The sequence below is a fragment of the Carettochelys insculpta genome, chromosome 1 (genome assembly GCF_033958435.1).
Source record: "Carettochelys insculpta isolate YL-2023 chromosome 1, ASM3395843v1, whole genome shotgun sequence".
NCBI lineage: Eukaryota > Metazoa > Chordata > Testudines > Carettochelyidae > Carettochelys > Carettochelys insculpta.
In genome coordinates, this window is record NC_134137.1 from 303,815,615 (window position 1) to 303,833,606 (window position 17,992).

Below are 17,992 nucleotides of genomic sequence, written 5' to 3' on the forward strand. Positions count from 1 at the left end.
AGCCCTGGCCAGGCTTGCCAGTTAACTCAACGTGCCAGTTATCTGAGTGCCCAATAACTGGTCTTTCACTGTAAATCCTACTAGTTTTTCCATCTTTGTATATCTCAGCAATACTTCTCCTCCTGTCAGTAAAACAAACATTGACCATCCTGCATCCAACAACTGCAGCCTCTTTAGACTGTTTCTCACCTCACCCACCAATCCATCAAAAACGCAGATGCAAAAATCTTCCTTCTTCCCCACCTATGTCCATCTCTTTTGCAAATCCCCTTGCCTCCCACATCAGATTCAAACTCCTTAGCCTTTCCTTCAGAGACCGGCTCGCAACTTAACTCCTGCATATTTCTCTAGTCTCTTCTTTTTTAAACATCCCCGTCCTCTGCAGTCATGCCCTGTGACTTCTCCTGCTCAGGCTTCTTCAGCTTTTTAACATGCAGCCAACCCGCGCCTATAATCTGCTTCAGGAGCTAGACCATAGATAGTCTTTACCATCTCTCTTCCTTAAACTATCTCCTTAAAACATACTTTGCCACAAAGAGAAACAAGAAAATTATTGTAAATAATGTCTTTAAACCATGAAAAATTCCAAGATCTGCATTACTAAACAGAGCAATGGCGTGGTCTACCTCACTGTCCTCCCTCCTCCAACCATTCCCCCGTGTGCGTTGTCATCTCTGTTAGCAATGTCATAACTTGGGAAATGATCCTGCACCAATATTCACGTGTGCCTGTGTGGAGTCCCACAAACATTACTAGGATTTCATGTGGTTGTTATGCTCTACCCTCATAGATCTAATTGCAGGTTCAGAACCATAGACATTAGGTCTGATGCTTCTGTCATTTTGTCAGTTTTACAGCAGTTTAATTCCACTGGCTTCAGCAAGTTATACTGTGCCACAGGAGAATAGGAAATTAGTTCCCTTTTCCTGATGGCAGCCTAAGTATAAGGCTATATAAGTATATATAAATTTAAGTATGTAAGTATTTAAGGCTATTTAAATATATATACATCTTCATCAATCCACATTTCTCTCAGAATTGAGGAAACTTTACTCTTGCTTTTGGTTATCTTTCCATGTCAGAGAACTCTAGAACTGGGAGTTACTGTACATTGGCACATTATGCTAGAAGCTGTGTGATCCAGAGTGGTGGCTTTTACAGCTGGAACCTCTTGAGTTAGAAACCCATCTGGAAGCACTGGAACTCTCTGCGAGACCACTCGACCAAAAAGTTTTAAGATAAACTTTGAGACATCTCAACATTATTTACATGTACTAAACCTCAAAGCACAACACTAATATTTACAAATGGAAATAAGGGACAAAAAAAGTGTAAATGTGACAATATTCTTTATTGTCATTATTATTCTCCTGCTCAGGCAATAAAAGCATAACACTGTTATTGTATCATATTAAGTTTTATATATTGCATATATTAGTGACTATGGGAACAGCTCTTATGTGGAAGAGATCTTCATATCTACTACTCATTTTTTGCCTCTGTACAGGCACTCTTATACCTAGTTAGAGAGAGATTGTCTGACTACATTTTGGTCATCAGCTAGATTCCAGACACTGCAAGTAAGTATAACCACTAAGTTACTCCCTAACTAGACTTGCTTTCTGTGTGACCTCCACACCATGGCACACAAGATTTGTACAGAGATCTTCATGGTCATCAATCACCAGTTGTAGTAGGTAAACTAAAAGGAAGTCACAGTGTATTTCTTTGCCTTTTTAGGGCTGTGTTTCTGAGTCAATTCCCATTGTGTCTGTTAGCTAATGGCTAGATGCTTTCAGAATCATATCATGGAGTCCCTTCCAATCCTTTCAGGATGGCAGGATTCATTAGACCAATCATACCTAAGCTGTGTCTACTCTAGCCTGCTACTTCAAACTAGCAGCCAGCACTTCGAAGTAGCACACGTCGAGTCTATGTGTGCTGTGTGCTACTTCGAAGTTGAAATCAACAGTAGGCGCAGAGACATTGAAATCGCTATCCCATTGAGAGAACAGGAATAGGGCACTACTTCACTGTCTAACATCAAAAAATGATGTGTGTAGATGCTCCATGTCCTTCCACTTTGAAATAGCGGGATCTGCCATGGTGGCAATCAGCTGTTTAAGTGGAGACTTGCTGCCCAGCCCCTGCAGGGCTCTATGGTCTGGGCGTGCAGTGGCCCTTAAAGCTGCATGGACCCGGAAACCCTGTGGCAGGAAGCTAAGAGTGTGCAGGCAGCAGCCTCAACACGCACTGCCCCTGAACGCCTCAGCATGACCACCAGCACAGCTGAGAGTGGCATGGCCAGCACCTGAGTGGCTCAGCAGCCTCAGGGGCTCCCCTCCCAGCATGTCCAGAACTTGCAGGGGTCCAGCTGGGGGAGAAGAAGCGGGGCCCCTCCTGGACCAAGGCTGAACTCCACAACCTGCTGGAGCTCTGGAACAAGGAAGAGGTGTTCCTGGTGGTGGGGAGCAAGCAGTGGAATGCGGCTGTGTTCGCCCAGCTAGCCTAGGGCCTGACTGCCTGGGGTCACCCTGCCCTCGCTCCCGACCATATCAGGAGTACGGTCAAGGAGCTGTGGCAGGGTTATACCCAGCCTCAGGACTCAGCCAGCCGGTCGGGGGGCTGCCTCCAATGCTTGCCCCTATTACCAGGAGCTCAGGGCCATCCTGGGCCCCCAAGACACCTCCTCCCCACTGGTTGTCCTCGACACCGCAGCTGAGGAACCCCAGGAGGTGAGGAGCAGGAGCTGGGGCCAGCGGCCAGCCCCACAACACCAAGGTCAGAGCCAGAGCTGGGCAGCAAGGCAACAGGGTGGTCCAGTGAGGTGGGGGAACTGGTAATGTACCTCCCCTCCAGCCCCTCTAGTCGGGCATCAGCCAGATGGGCATCCCCCTAACTCAAGGTGGACCTTCAGGTATGTACTCCACAGGGCACATCCCCCCAAGGACATTGAGCGGGGGCACCATACACAACCAGGGACCCCCCACACCCCTGGCAGACCCCAGCCCACCCAGGCCCCACCAGACCACGGCCCCAGGATGGCGGCATGGCCACCAGTGCCCATCAGCACCCGCTCCTGCAGACAGAGCCATGCCCTGCCCCTGGGGGAGATTGGTGCAGGGGGGGGGCGGACCACACAAAGGGGCCACCCACAGGGCCACCTCATGTGCAGATGGGGGACAAGGGATGGGGACTCAGTGCCCACAGGCAGATGGGGGGCCTGGGCCATGGGGCAGGGGTCGGTACTCACAGTCTTTTTCTCTGCTTGCCCCCACACCATCCAAGGGACAAGAGAGTCCTTCTGTGTCAGTCATCCCAAACAGCCCCCCGGAGGTGAGGGACAGCAACCTCCCAGAGGCACCACCAGTCAGAGGCAGCCAGTCAAAAAACCCACATCTCCACCTTTATTTTCGGAATAAGGTCTCTTTCAAAAACAGGGTTTATTTTCAAAAGAGCCACAACAACACTGCCTTTTATTCCCAAAGAATCTCTTTAGAAAATACATTATACTAATGAAGCATGAGATATGTAAATCAGTTCCTCATTTGCATTTTCTCTTTCCTTCATTTCCATTCCTCTTTTGAAAGTGGAATTCAAGTGTAGATGTAGCCTCTAGGGCTATGTCTATCCTAACACTCCCCTTTCGAAAGGGGGATGCTAATGAGACACATTGGGGTATGCTAATGAGGTGCTTCAATGAATATGCAGCACCTCATTAGCATAATGGAGGCTGCACTTTTGATCCCATGCAGCTTGTCTACATGGGGTCCTTTTCCAAATGATCCCCACATTTCAAGATCCCCTTACTCCTATTTGGTTATAGGAATAAGGGGATTTCTAAATGTGTGAGGTCCTTTCGAAAAGGACCCCGCATAGACAAGCCACATGGGATCAAAAGTGGCACTTTCAAAGTGCCACTGCTGCCTTTATGCTAATGAGGCACTGCATATTCATTTCAGTGCCTCATTAGCATATCCCAATGTGCCTCATTGGCATCCCCCTTTCAAAAGAGGGTGCTAGTGTAGACATGGTCTATGAGGAATAATGCCTATTTTGAAATAAGGGCTGTATAGTCAGGGAATGGGGGCTATTTTGAAACAAGCTATAGCACATCCAAGGGCACTATTTCAAAATAGGCTTTATTGTCTCTGAATGCTCTATCTGGAAATAGCTGAGGGCTATTTTGAAATACATAGGCTACATCTACACTAGCACAAAACTTTGAAATGGCCATGCAAATGGCCATTTCAAAGTTTACTAATGAAGTGCTGAAATACATATTCAGTGCCTCATTAGCATGCCGGCAGCCGCAGCACTTTGAAATTGCTGCGGCTTGCTGCCGCACGATTCATCCAGACAGGGGTCCTTTTAGAAAGGACCCCACCAACTTTGAAATCCCCTTATTCCTAACAGCAGATAGGAATAAGGGGATTTTGAAGTTGCCAGGGTCCTTTAGAAAAGGAGCCTCATCTGGAGGAGCCACGGCAATTTCGAAGTGCTGCGGCTGCCAGCATGCTAATCAGGCACTGAATATGTATTTCAGTGCCTCATTAGTAAACTTCAAAATGGCCATTTGTATGGCCATTTCGAAATTTTGGGCTAGTGTAGACACAGCCATTTTGTGTGTAGATGCACTATTCCAGAATAAGCTCTTCTGGAATAGCTTATTTCAAAATAATGCTACCGTGTAGACATAGCAGCTGTGGCCACACTAACCCCTATTTTTGGAGGGGGGATGGTAATGAGCCACTTCTGCAGATGCTAATGAGGCACTGCTATGAATATGCAGCGCCTTTTTAGCATAATGGCGGCCGTGCATGCTTTAAAAGTGCTGGTTTTGAAACACACACTGCCCGTGTAGCCAGGGGCCTTTTGAAATGACCCGATTTTGAAAGCCCCTCCTTCCCAAAACCATATGGGCACAGTGCATTTCAAAAGCGGCACTTTTGAAGCACAGGTGGTTGCCTTTATGCTAATGAGATGATGCATATTCATAACAGTGCCTCATTAGCATCCGCTGAAGAGGCTCATTACCATGGCCCCTCTAAAAGGAGGAGGTAGTGTGGCCACAGCCAGTCTTTCAGTGAATAGTCTGGAGTTGCTTCCTTTGTTGGTGCACCAGAGCCCAAATTTGTTGAGCTTCATGCAGCCCCACAGATGGAGGGTCAAAGGGACCAACTGCCCAGTGGCCTGGCTATTCAAAGAGGCCTAGGAGCAGCAGCCAGAACTCTGGGCCCTTTAACTCATCACATTGTTTGCCTGTCCTTTCTTGCCCCAGGGCCCAGCCAGTCTGTCAGCTTGCCTGGCTTCAGGTAATGAAGAAGTTTATTTCTTTACTCTCAAGTCCACAAAACTGGCTGAGGGAGCAACACTGGGCAAGAGAGAGCTCCAGTTTGAGCTGATTTGGGAAGATTCTAGATGATGGAAATAGATCTCAATGTGCATATTTTATCCTTTGTGCTTGAACTCAGTGCATGCATATCACTGCAAACAGGAGACTTACCATCTTCAAGTGTTCTCACAAAAATATCGTTCTCTTCAGACAGAGCACTTTCTCCCACTGTGGTGGAAGCAGCTACTCTCATTTTGTAATTTGTGTACTTTTTCAGACCTAGGGAGAACAAGATAAAATCCTAGATTGTGGTTCATCTTAAGCATCCTTTTTCCTTTTAGTTCACAGGTTCAGTATAAAAAAACTGCCATGTTCAAATAGTTTTAATAGTTACATAAGAATTCAGGTAAACGCAAACACAGTGAATAGCTTATAAAGCCACTATGAAATATTCAAAAATATTTTTTTTGTTTGGGGCGCCAATTAATCATTCCCATTGACCTCAATAGAAACAACCAGCTCATTTTTTGTACATGGCTTTATAAATGGTACATTACAAATCCAGTGTGGGGGGGGTGTGTGTGTGCGCGCGCGTGTGCATACGTATGTATATTTTAATACTTTGTTAGTACAAATAAGTGCCTGAAAACCCACAGTGGGATACCTTTTTTCAGTTAATATATAGGAAGGTAAGTAGAAAAGATAAATTTCTAATACATACTGTGTAAAATGTAGAAGTTGTAAAAAGAACTAGCAGCACAGAAACACTGAGCCAAACTAACCCTGTCCCAAGTGAAAAGCCAAAAAGGAGATGATCTATGAGAAAATTCCCATTAGAATCCCTTGAAAAAAGAAGAATGGTGGGTTTTGTCCTCTGCAGAAAAGTCACCCCTCAAAAGTGGCAGATTCTTCTGGATCCACAAGACAAGAAGCTTTGACCATTGATGCAGCAGTCCTCTCTGCCCTTGCACCAGCTCTGTCCCACATCATTCCCCTCAGTGTAGAGGGGCAGAGTAATTTCCTTGGAGCTGTAATGTCAGGGAGCTCTCTAGCAATGCTGCCCCCTGGACCTAGAGTTTATTTTCTTTTTCAGGTAACTTCCATGGACCCAGAGGTGGGTGCAATGGGTCTTTGCCCACCCAGCCTGCCCAGTCCTCCCCTGCAGCCACATTGTTCCTTTCCCAGCTTTAGCAAGAAGAGAAGGGACAATGCTGCAGAAATGCTCAGGCCGCCCTTCCATATGAAGGTCAGGGAGAAATTATCTGGATTATTTACATTTCTAAATTGTTTGAGACATTTTGCATAAAACATTTGCGACTATTTTTATGAATCAGAACAATGTAAGCCTGGATGCTACTCAAGAGGCCATCTAGTTCACCCCTGCATACTAGAGCTATCCCATACCTGTTATAAGGAAGCTATTGTTTGCAGTTGTCATGTGAAATGCTCTCATTGTGTCCAGTTCCATCGCATAAATTGTATAATGAGTGATTTTTCCATTGGGATTTGTTGGAGGATCCCAATACAACAAAACAGAGGATGAGCTAATATTTTTGTAATAAATATTTTGCACTGAGCTTGGAACTTAAAAAACAAAAACAAAAGAATTAATGGGGATAAAGGAAAGATTAAATCATGGCAAAAACCACAGTGGAAGGAGGAATCTCTTATATGAAATTATTTCAGAGTTATAAAATAATACCTTGTTCACGTGTGCTAATAGTGAGAACAGCTGGAGGCCCTTCTCCAACAATGGTGAAAGCAGATACACTGATTTTATATTCTGTGAAAGGCACAAGTCCTTTTATTGTATATGATAGCTGTTTGTCTGACACAATGGCATACTGGTTGTCTATGGTTAAAAAAAAAGTTTTGTTATTCATTTGTAAAATTAAATTATTTTTGCACACTCTAAGGTGAAGCTGAAATGCTTATGAACACATTTTATCATCAGGATTTTCACCTCTCTTGTGTAACGCTGACAGACCCAGGTTGCCAGCACCAAGGATTGAATCTGTGACCATAGGGGCTAAAGCTCTGTGCTCTACCTCATGAGCTAAAGGCCAGTTGGCTCTCAGTCAAGGCTGTAGGGCAGAGATTTCACTTACCCTAGTATGAGGTCTCAGTGCCTCTGGGTATCACACTTGCATGGCAATTAGAATAATAATAGGCTACATCATGGCCTCTAACGCATACATAGGTGGGACAGTCTGTGCATGGCTCTCCGGTGTTTGCACATCCATTCCTATTCCCTAGACCCCATAGAGGCCTCTCCACATAGGCCAGGTTTTGTGATTGGTTGGACACGCAACAGGCTAAGCTAAACACCTGGCAGGATAACTGAGGACAGGAAATGCAGATTGTCTCCTCTGTGATCTGTGAATCTTGGGATCTGTGCAGCAAGCAGCTTGGGAAGAGGGTCATGGTAATTCTGAGGACTAAAACTAGTATGGAAGCACAAGGCCTACGTGCAGATGGCTCCAGCCTCCCAGGACTCACAGGATTCCACTAAACTAGGGGGGTGGGCCTGGCTTTCTTTTCCAATGAAAGGAAGGAATTTCCTCTTCCTTCTAGCCAAGTAACTGATGTGATCAATTGCAATAGTGTCTACTCCCGGGTCTCCTCAAGGAACACCTTTCATGTGAGTGTTTTGAAAGGAGGAAATAATCTATGCCGATACTACAAAGCTAAGCTAAGAGGATTGGGCTGAATCAGAAGGAAATTCAGGAGATCAGATGTATAGGCTAAACTTAGTGGGCAGCTCTCTGTTCTAGTCCAAATCCATGCACTGTAGAGGTGTCATTACACTACAACATTCTGAATATGTACATGAAGGGGTGGAGACAGTGTATTTAAAAATTAGGCCCAAGGTCTTCAAGTTTAGTATCCAAAAATGGAAGTATCCAGAATGTCACCACTTTTGAAAACCCATCTCCATCTAACAATATTTTCAAGATAACATAAGTTATTTGTACTTGAACATTGTATTACACCAGATTCAGGCCTGAGGAAGGGCATCATGTAAGCCTGGAAGCTTGTCTCTCTCACCAACAAACATTGGTCCAATAAAAAAATGTTACCTCATACACTTGTCTTTTCAATATCCTGACACAACACAGCTACAAAAACACCAAAAGCCAGATGCAGGGACTTTAATGGAGCATAAATAAAATCAGAATTTGGCCCTCTGCTGTTTAAAGGTCTCATTGTAAAAATTTGAAGAGGTATTTTAAGCCAGTATCTGTCAACTAAGTCTTGTTTAATGGGTCATAAATATCCATACTTAGTAAAGAAACAACGTTCCATTGATAACACAGAACAAGTGTATACACTAATGACATCACCATAACATGGGGGGTCATGTCCACCTGTTTGCCACCCCATAGAGCAGAGTTGTAACTTTTTGACCTATTTACCTTCAGTGACATTTGAAAAGCTATTAGTCAAAAGGCTTAGTGAAATCAAGGTCTGTGAAGGGCTTGGAGATATGGTAATCCCCAGCAATCACACCTGCTTTGGCAACTGTAATAACTGATTGTCTATGCAGCTTGGCTGATAGCTCTTGTGTGATACTTTCACTGGGAAGAAGGTCAGCTGGGTGATAAGGGGCTAGTTCCTGCCTGTGTGGCATTCACAGATGCTTCAGAAGGTTATTTTTTTAAAAAAATATTAACTCCAGGAAATGACATTAATAAATTGGTTGAATTCTGTGCTAAAGATCATATTTGCGACAGCGACAGAGACTTTTTGAACAATGAGGTGGGTATAAAAAGATCTTAAAATTTACCAGAAGCTGAATACAGTTCTGCTGGTCCATTGATAGTGGGCAAGTTATCACTAGATAGACTAGTGAATGTTACTGAAGAAACTGTTTGTAGCATAGGAAGAATCTCCGCTGAGCCTTCATATAATCTAGTGTCTGTTTCCAATCTCTCCCAAGTGACAGTAGATTGGATATTTTCACGTAACATCTCTGTATCTACAGAATCCATCAAATGCTGAAGATTAAAAATACAAAAACAAATAAATCACAAGCCAAACATGACACTTACTATTAACTCTTTTTTCTCATAACATTGCTTTATATACACATTCACATAAACACACACATACACACACACACAAATTACATATGCATAGTATATAGTATATACACGTCCCTATAGCTGGCACCAGTAACTACAGTTAAGGTTGCCCGTCACTTCCCATTATAAAACCTTATTTTCAAGTGCTTATAACATTGATAGACTTCAGCTATTTGATCTGAAATCTATGATTCTGGGTTTCTGAATCAGGGGACTTTTAAAAGGTTTCATCTGAAACAGTTTAGTACCTTCTGTAACAGCATTAAGGGAAACTGTTGTTTTGCTCATGTTCACAACATTCTTACAACCATTTCACTAAGTTCTAGTGTCTCCTACTTCAGAGCAAGGTCTTGAAACTTAGCAGGGGTGTTACCCTGGCAAGAAGAATGCGCCTTTTGCTATGCCTTGGAAAATTCATGCCAGTCTGATCAAGTGAGAAACCTTTTAAACATCAGCCTGCTTAGGAAAAACATGTTAGAGTTTGGCAGCTAAATTTGCCATAGATTTCATCTGCAATGAGCAGACTACTGCCCACAGATGTACAGATGTACAGGGCCACTATGGCACTAAAACTGAAAGGAGGTCTAGCTTATATTATCAATGTTCTGCCTGCTGGGTACTTAGAAAAGGAGGGAAAAATGCAGAAGGACAAGAAATGAGGAGGAGAGAAGGGAATTAACTGAGTCAATGGCACAGATCAGGTACTAAGTTGCATCAAAGAGATGTAGATTCAATTCTAGGATCTGTTGCAGACTTCCCATGTGACGTACAAGTCACTAAATAACAGAGCTGACTGAAAAGCCAGTAAAAAATTACTTTTTTTCAAAATATGTTGAAAATTATGTAGATTTTTTCAAAAATAAAATCAACTTCTGGCCACCTCTATAGCTGATTAAACAGCACCCTCAATTTTTATTATAAAAATGTGGCTTATTATTTTTCATATATTAAATTTCAGAATAAAATTTCAAATCGAAGTTTCATTTCAAAAACAAGATATTTTGGTCAGATCTACTTAATTTTCAGTCTGTAAAATTGAACTAATAAAACTTCCTATGTCTCTAAGATGCCAGAAAAAAATTCTCTCTTATTACATATTTCTATGTTGCCCAGAACAATGGAATCCCATTCTCAGCTGAACAGGAGAAATAAAGAAAAAAAGAAAGAAAGAAAGAAAGAAAGATTTTGACTCACACGTTTATTTTGAAATATATACTTTCTTCCACATTTCTAAAAATATACTTTTTCAGTATTCCTAAATACTGAAAAAATTATTCAAGAATCACCCTAACCCTATCCAAAAAAAGGAAATGTGTTTGAAAAGTACCACTTTCTGTGACAAATCACATTAAAAAAATAAAAACAAAAAAAACCTACTGTTTAGGCCAATATGAGTGTACACAGAGAACTGGATTCTGTCTTTCTGACTCATGTTCAGTTACAGTTTACCATATGAATGCTCCATTCATTTTGGGTAGGACAGGACTCAACTTGATGGAAGACTCTAGACCAGGGGTGTGCAAAGTGGGGTGTGCAACATTTTATAAGAGGGATGCAATGAAATTGGCTCCTCCCCCCATCACTCCATGGCTTCTGCTGTCTCCCCAGCCCTCTGCTTCCTCCCCTCGTGGCCTTGACCACTGCTATCGCCAAGAGAACACCCCTCTACTGCTGGGCCAGTTGGAATGTTCAAAGGACCTGAGTCAAGCAATGAGGCCAACCTGGCAAGTTCCTGGCTTGGTAACGAAGCCACATTGGTTCCCACAGCCCATATCACACTGGCCTCTAGGAGTCTCCTGAGATGCTAGTGTAGAGTGAGTGCTACTGTGGGGGTACAATGCTGCCTTCGGCCTAGTGACACTGCTGCTTGTCAATGTGGCACAACTGTCAGTCCCCTTGCATCCCCCACATACCCTCCTGGGCTTCTCCCCCTGAGTACCCTTCTCCCTGTGGGGCAGAGACCCTGGACCCCCTATCTGAGCACCCCATCCCCTTCCAAAGCATCCCACCTCCTTCCTGAGCATCCCCCCACTTTCCTTCCTGTGGTCCTCCCACAGGTTGGGGGCCCCTGGAATATTGCAGTGCTGAAAAGTGGGGCCCCAGGTAAAATATTTGCTTACCCTTGCTCTAGACAATCGGAAGTTAAGAAAATGTCTAATACGAATATAAAACAACATGGATCTATTCATATCATATTTGCTGGTACCAGATACATTGTGGTAAAGTACCTTTAGTTCTTTATATGTAAAAAGGAAAGCTGTCTCCCATCCTCTGCTACATTTGTTCAATTATAAAGTGAAGTAATTTTAGTGACCCATGTATGGAACTTTTTAAGTTTTCATCTCCATTGCAGTAAAAAGCAATGTACCAGGTCTCAGATTCAGGGTCAGTCAACTCTGGCTGGTGGGGCTGGGGCTAAAAATTGCAGTGTAGACAGCCGTGCTTAGGCTGCTAAAACCTGGGCTCCCTGCACATGGTTTCACAGTATGTACTCCAGCCCAAACCCACACATCTAAACTTTAATTTCTAGACCCAGAGCTCAAGCCCTGTGAACTTAAGTCAACTGACCTGAGCCAGTAAGGGCCATGCCACATGCCTTTTGCAGCGTGTATATAGTCTAAGGCTACACTACAAGATACATTCCAATTTTTTAAAATCGATTTTATACTGCCTGGTTTTTTAAAGTCAATTTTGAGTATTCTCACTTCCCACAGGCTCCCAACACATTCAACACTTTGCTTCCACACTGAAATCACCAAACTTCGACTTTTGCAGGTGTGCATTGTGGGAACCTATCCCACAGTTCCCTCAGCCCCACATTCTGAGCCAGGAGCCAATGCAGCAGCACTGTCAGTTTCCCGGCTCCTGCTAGTACAGTCAACCTTCCATTTAATGGACTAATAGTGGGGAAGGGCTGTCTGTTCTTCCCCATAGTCCATTAAATGTGAAGGTTTACTCCCCCTCCCTGCAGGCTCCCCCAGCCCCAGTCCCACCCCAACTTCCCCCAAAAAAACAACCTCCCCAAAACATCCCCCCAAAAACACTCCCCCGGAAAAAAAACAAAAAAAACTGTCCAAAAAACCTCCAAGCCCCTGCCACTCATCAGCTCCAGTGGAAAAGCCACTGCAGCTTGCTGTCTGGGGGCACCTGGTTGCAGGGGTATGTGGCCCTGCACAGCTGGAGCCCCCTGGCCCCACGTGGCTGGAGCTGCCTGGCCAGAGGGTGCCTGGCCCTGTGTGGCTGGAGCTGCCTGGCTCACTGTGGCAGGAGTGCAGCAGCCCTGGTCAGTTTTCCAGCTCCCACTAGTAACAGGGAGATGGGAGCCACGTGCAGTGCATAGCTTTATGGGATACATAGCGGACACTTGTGGAGGCTAATAAATTTGAATGAAAGACATGGTACTTCCACACTAGCCTTTATTAAACATTTAAAACTTGAGCTTGATGCTGTAGCCGTCTGTTAATATCGACATTGTGTTATCAATATGAGGGCAGACTAAATCAAGCTAATGACATTTGCAGTAAAGACAGTGGCGTTTTTATGTTGAGCTAACTCCTTCTAATTTGATTTTATCTCATAGTGTAGATGCAGCCTAAAGTGACATTGCAGTCAGGTGAAACTAGAAAAATTAACTGAAAATTAAAAATAGAACAGGAAATAAAAGACAATGAGAAAGGACTTGAAAATTAACCAGTAGTAACTAATTCTGTAATTTAAAATAAAACCACACTTTCACAGGCCAGGCAACCAAAACTGAACAGACAAATAAAAAGCAAAATACCTGAGCTTTCCCTGTGAGAATTGTATTTTCCACAGTTTCTCCTGTGTTCTGAGCTAACACTTTAACCCTATATTGGGTAATGATTCCATTCGGTTGTTGTGGTTTCCTCCAAGTAATTCTTATGAGAGTGGCTTCTACTCCTTCTAGCTGTAAATCAGATACAGCACTTGGAACTAAAACAAACAAAACCCCCTTGAATTAATGTTATCTCCGATAATGAACTTAATTAAACACTATCAATTAATTTCTAAATGTTACTGTAAACTTTTTCAACAAACCAAGCAAAAGCATTGTAAACATCTAATCAGATTTTAATTGTTTATAAACTGAGTGTTCCAGTGCAATCAGCAAGTTACTTCAAATAGATTTTGTCTCAATGGTTAAATCTGGATTTAAAAACCTGAAGGTAGCTATATGAAATGCAGTATATTAATGACTGTAGGAGCGAGACAGATCCTCATCTAGTGTAAATCAGTATGGCACAATTCCAATTGAAGTTATATGTACTGGAAGTCAGTAGTCGTATGCTGATCCATCCCAGTTAGAACATATGTTTTACAAATTTAGACATAAATAAATCAAACATATGTACAGTAATCCTTCGAGGTACGCAATTGTTGTGATCCACGCAACCCTCACGTACCTTGAATTTGCATAAATCAATGACAATTAAAAAAAAATGGAAATATTATAATTGATGATATTACCATTTTGTGTGTCATATTTCATAAGTTTTAACACCATTTTGCCTTTTAGTATTAATAATGAGCTACCATTGTACTTATATATCACTTCATCATCATTGCAAGTGCTTTGGGCACTGGTGTACCTCAGTCCCTCATGCTCTCTGCCTGTGGCACATAACAGTCTAGTCTCCTCTGGACTGTAATCGTTCAATCAGTTTTGGTTGTTGGATTTAGTGCGTGGATGCTGAGTGGAGTTGGTGGTATGTGATATAAAGGTCGGACTAGATGGTCTGGTGATCCCTTCTTGCTTTACACTTGAGGACATTTTACTTTTTACATGCAAAACAATGAACATCACACATCAGTGTCCTAATATTCCACACAATGGTTCTCATGGAATTTCAGGCACAAAATCATTCATCCTACAGTGACATAGATGAAAGGCCTGCTAATCCTGACTCACACAAGTAGCCCTTTAACTACAAATGGGATTACTCACAAAAATAATGGTTTGTAGGTTTGAAACCAAAATTATCAGTCTGTCATATTATGCCGCAGCTGAGAACACGTATCCTGCCTAGCGTGAATATGAATACCAAAATAAACTGGTATTCAAACTGGAGGGGTATGACACTCACTCCTGGGTTCTTGTTGTTGAAAAGAAGTTAGAACAACCCAGGGCCTTTAAACCATCATTTAAATACTAGAATACTGTCATCACCTGCTAGTTTTCCCAGAAGCCGCTGAGTAAAAGGTGTCTAACCAAAGAGTATGGGTCAGAGTGGGAGTGCAGCCCAGAAGGAAAACACTGGCTTGGAAGTCAAGAAAACTGAGTTCTATTCCTGACTCTGCTACCGACCTGCTATATGAACTTGGGCAAGTCACTTCACTTCTTCTTTCTGTTTCCCCTCCTATCTTTTGTCTATCTTGGATATTTAGGTCCTGAACTTGCAAAGACTTACCTAGCCAGTATAATGAAATTAATGGGATTCCTTGTAGCATAGAAAGCTAAACATGAAGCAGCTGGATTGTGATCTAAATTGAAAGCTCTTTGAGACAGAGATGGTCTCTTACCATCACCTACAGCACCTAGGTCATCTTAACATCGTACAGCACCTAGCACTAAGACAAGCTAGGATTTTCCTTTCAAACAAATATGCTATTTTGTTTTAACTAAAAGTTATTAACATTTTCCTACAGACAAACAAGGTATTTTGTTAAAAGCAGTGCCATTATCATGAACATATACCACATTCTTCCTTTCAAGGTAAGCACAAGCTACTCACATTAACATTATTTTTAATAGCTTTATCTGAAATATAAAGACAATTGTACATGTGGGGAAATAAAATTGGATGTGATTACAGAAATATGCTTTTAGCCTAATATTTGCTGCCATCTACTGGCCCAGTAGTAGAGTGGTTCCTTTAACTGAATTACCCAGCCCAGAAGTAACGCTTTTTTTCGTATCTTTTTTTTTATTATTATTCAAAAAATATTAGGGCCACAATCTTCAAAGGCTTCTGAACTCATGAATGTGATCACAGAGTGATTTATGTTCTCTTGCTATGATTTGTGATTTCTGGTTTATAATGCGCTACCCAGATGAGGGAGTGAACTAGACACATATTTTTCATACACAATTTAATCAAATGGCATTTAAGGGAGAATTAAAACCAATCACATTTAGCAGGACAATTGCTTTGTCTATTTTATTTTTATAATTCCACCAACCTTCTGAAGGAGTAAAAACTGTTAAATTAGATTTAGGCCCCATCCCAGCACTTGTCTCAGCACCAACATACACATTATATGCTGTAAATGGAGCTAGATTATCAAATGTAAACTTGAGCTCTTTTGTGCTATTATCCAGAATATAACCTAGAGTGAAAAGAGAAAACAGTTTCAGTTTAATAACATCAGTATTGAACATTTCTTCATTTTGAATATAGCTCTGGTCCGTGATAATAAAAGACAAACGACTCCAAAACAATAATAAAGGTACCATCATTTTAGAGTAACTATGACATTACACAAGTGATATTGCGTGTCCATGGTAAAATGCTAAGATATCATTGCAACCAGTCTGAAAGGAAAATTTCTTTCCTTTCAATTCTTTTCTACATTTAATCTCTCCAACTATCTTCATGTGGCGGGGGCCTCCAAAATTGTAAATATGTCAAATTAATTATCTCCTACATAGCTATATATACCACTATAGTAAGAGGTTGTGGCCTCCCTCTGAGACTTATGGGTAGAGGCCATGAGCCACCCTCAGGTGAGTGAAGCCAGACAGTTATGCCCTCCGTTCTGGAAGCATAGGTTTGAGACAGGAAGTTTAAAAGGCAGACCATGGAGCTCAGCTGTACCTGTTCTCCATGACAGAGCTCTACAGTACTGAGGACCAAGAAGGGGTGTCAGAACGACAGACAGACCAGCACCTAGAGAAGCTACTGGAACTGCCACTGGCCATGTATCTCAATATGGAGAAATCTTAGGAGATGGAGGCACACCCATGAGGAATTGTACGAAGTAGCCCAGGAACACTAGACATTAGTCTGGCTGTGTTGACAGAGTCCAGGTCAGCACGTTTCAGTGGGATACTCACTGACCCAGTGGTGGAGTCCTCCATGACTGTCAGGTCTTAGTGCTGGTACCTGGTGAAGTAGGGTGGGCCCAGGTTTCCTTACCCCTGTTGCTGACCCCACCTCCGGGTTGGCAGCCTAGCCGCCTAAGGCCAAGTGATCTGTGTTTGTTTGTTGTCTGCCATAGCCAGGAAGCATTGGGCTATAGACCATGTACGGCTCTATCCTACCCTGAGAATCAGATCCCCTTTGACCACTTATGACTCTGCCTTGCCCAGGGGGCCAGAGCTCTGAGACTTCTAATCTACAAGCATACTGCAGTGAGTAGGCATGGCCTCCTTTAAAGACTGATGGAGGGCAGCCACAAATCCCTAAAACAAACCACAGCTTAGCTAAAAATCATCAGAAATATAACTCAGATTCACATTATAGATATGCTTGAAGTGGTGGAGAAAAACCACTGGAAGGATAATAGGTAAGAAATGTTCTATTCTTCCTCATCATCCCTCCTGATAGCCTCACTGTGGAGCAATTAGACTGAAGGAAGAATATAGAAAGATTTGAATATAAAAGCTGGTTCTAAAGGGTAATAAAGTTTTAAGAAATGTGACAGATTACATAGGTAATGCACACTGGAGAACCCTTTCTTCAAGTCAGACATAGCTCAAATACACCTCTCTATTCATCTGGACTGTTAAGAATTTAGAATACTACCCTATGAATTGATCTGGGCCTGGAATTGGTTTTATGGCTCCCAAGTTCTCTCACATAAATAAAAATGATACATATCAAAAAGTTAAAGTGGGAAGACCATTCCTGAGGTGCACTTTTGGAGCTTCCTGATGCAAAATCTGAAAGCTCTCCATTCTCTGGTCAGAAATAGTAGCACAAGTACTCAAGAAAAATAAGACAAAGTGCTTAAGTGGTGCTGTTCTGGGAGGTCACAGAATGCAGGGCTTTCTTTCCATAAGACAATTTGTGCGGCTGAGATTGAAAACTATGGATTTGAGAAACCTTATATGGAAGCAATCAGTCCTTTCATTTGTGTCCTGTTGCTAGAGGCAGAAATCCTTAGCAGCACTGAAGAAGCTATCATTTAGACCCCTCTTCCTTTTCAAAGCACTTGAACTGCTTCCAATCTTTCTGCAGAGATGACAGGCCCATAGGGAGGACCAGATGAGGCAGTATGATACAGAATGTCTCATTTTAAAAGGAAGTAATCCAATCCTTTGTGTTACTGAACAGTAGTCTTCTAAATTAGAGATGCAATTATTTACTTACTTAAATAATGCATGTTTGTGTAATACGCATTCTGGTGTCTCAGTTGATTTCCCCACTCACTACAGCTATAGATACTAGACCATATTTAAAAGATTAATTAAATCAGCTGTCTTTGGGTTATCACTGTCTACCCATTTCTGTTAATTCTAGTACCTTTAATATCAAAGTCCAAAAGTGTAGAATAATATTGAAGACATGATGTGACAGATATTAATCTTCCACATAGTTCAATTTTTCAC

The 17,992-nt window shown here is 42.4% G+C and overlaps 1 protein-coding gene across 3 annotated transcripts in view; it reads right to left on the reverse strand.

Annotated features, from left to right (window-relative positions):
• Positions 1-17,992, reverse strand: part of PTPRQ (protein tyrosine phosphatase receptor type Q) — a 220,786-nt gene that overhangs the window by 132,715 nt on the left and 70,079 nt on the right. For all 3 annotated transcript variants that reach the window (XM_075012304.1, XM_075012297.1, XM_075012312.1), the window contains exons 25-30: positions 15,622-15,768; positions 13,202-13,374; positions 9,123-9,333; positions 7,038-7,187; positions 6,740-6,919; positions 5,507-5,614 (exon numbers count right to left, since the gene is read on the reverse strand). In XM_075012304.1, coding sequence (XP_074868405.1) covers positions 5,507-5,614; positions 6,740-6,919; positions 7,038-7,187; positions 9,123-9,333; positions 13,202-13,374; positions 15,622-15,768 — 969 coding nt within the window. The remainder of the gene's footprint in view (positions 1-5,506; positions 5,615-6,739; positions 6,920-7,037; positions 7,188-9,122; positions 9,334-13,201; positions 13,375-15,621; positions 15,769-17,992) is intronic.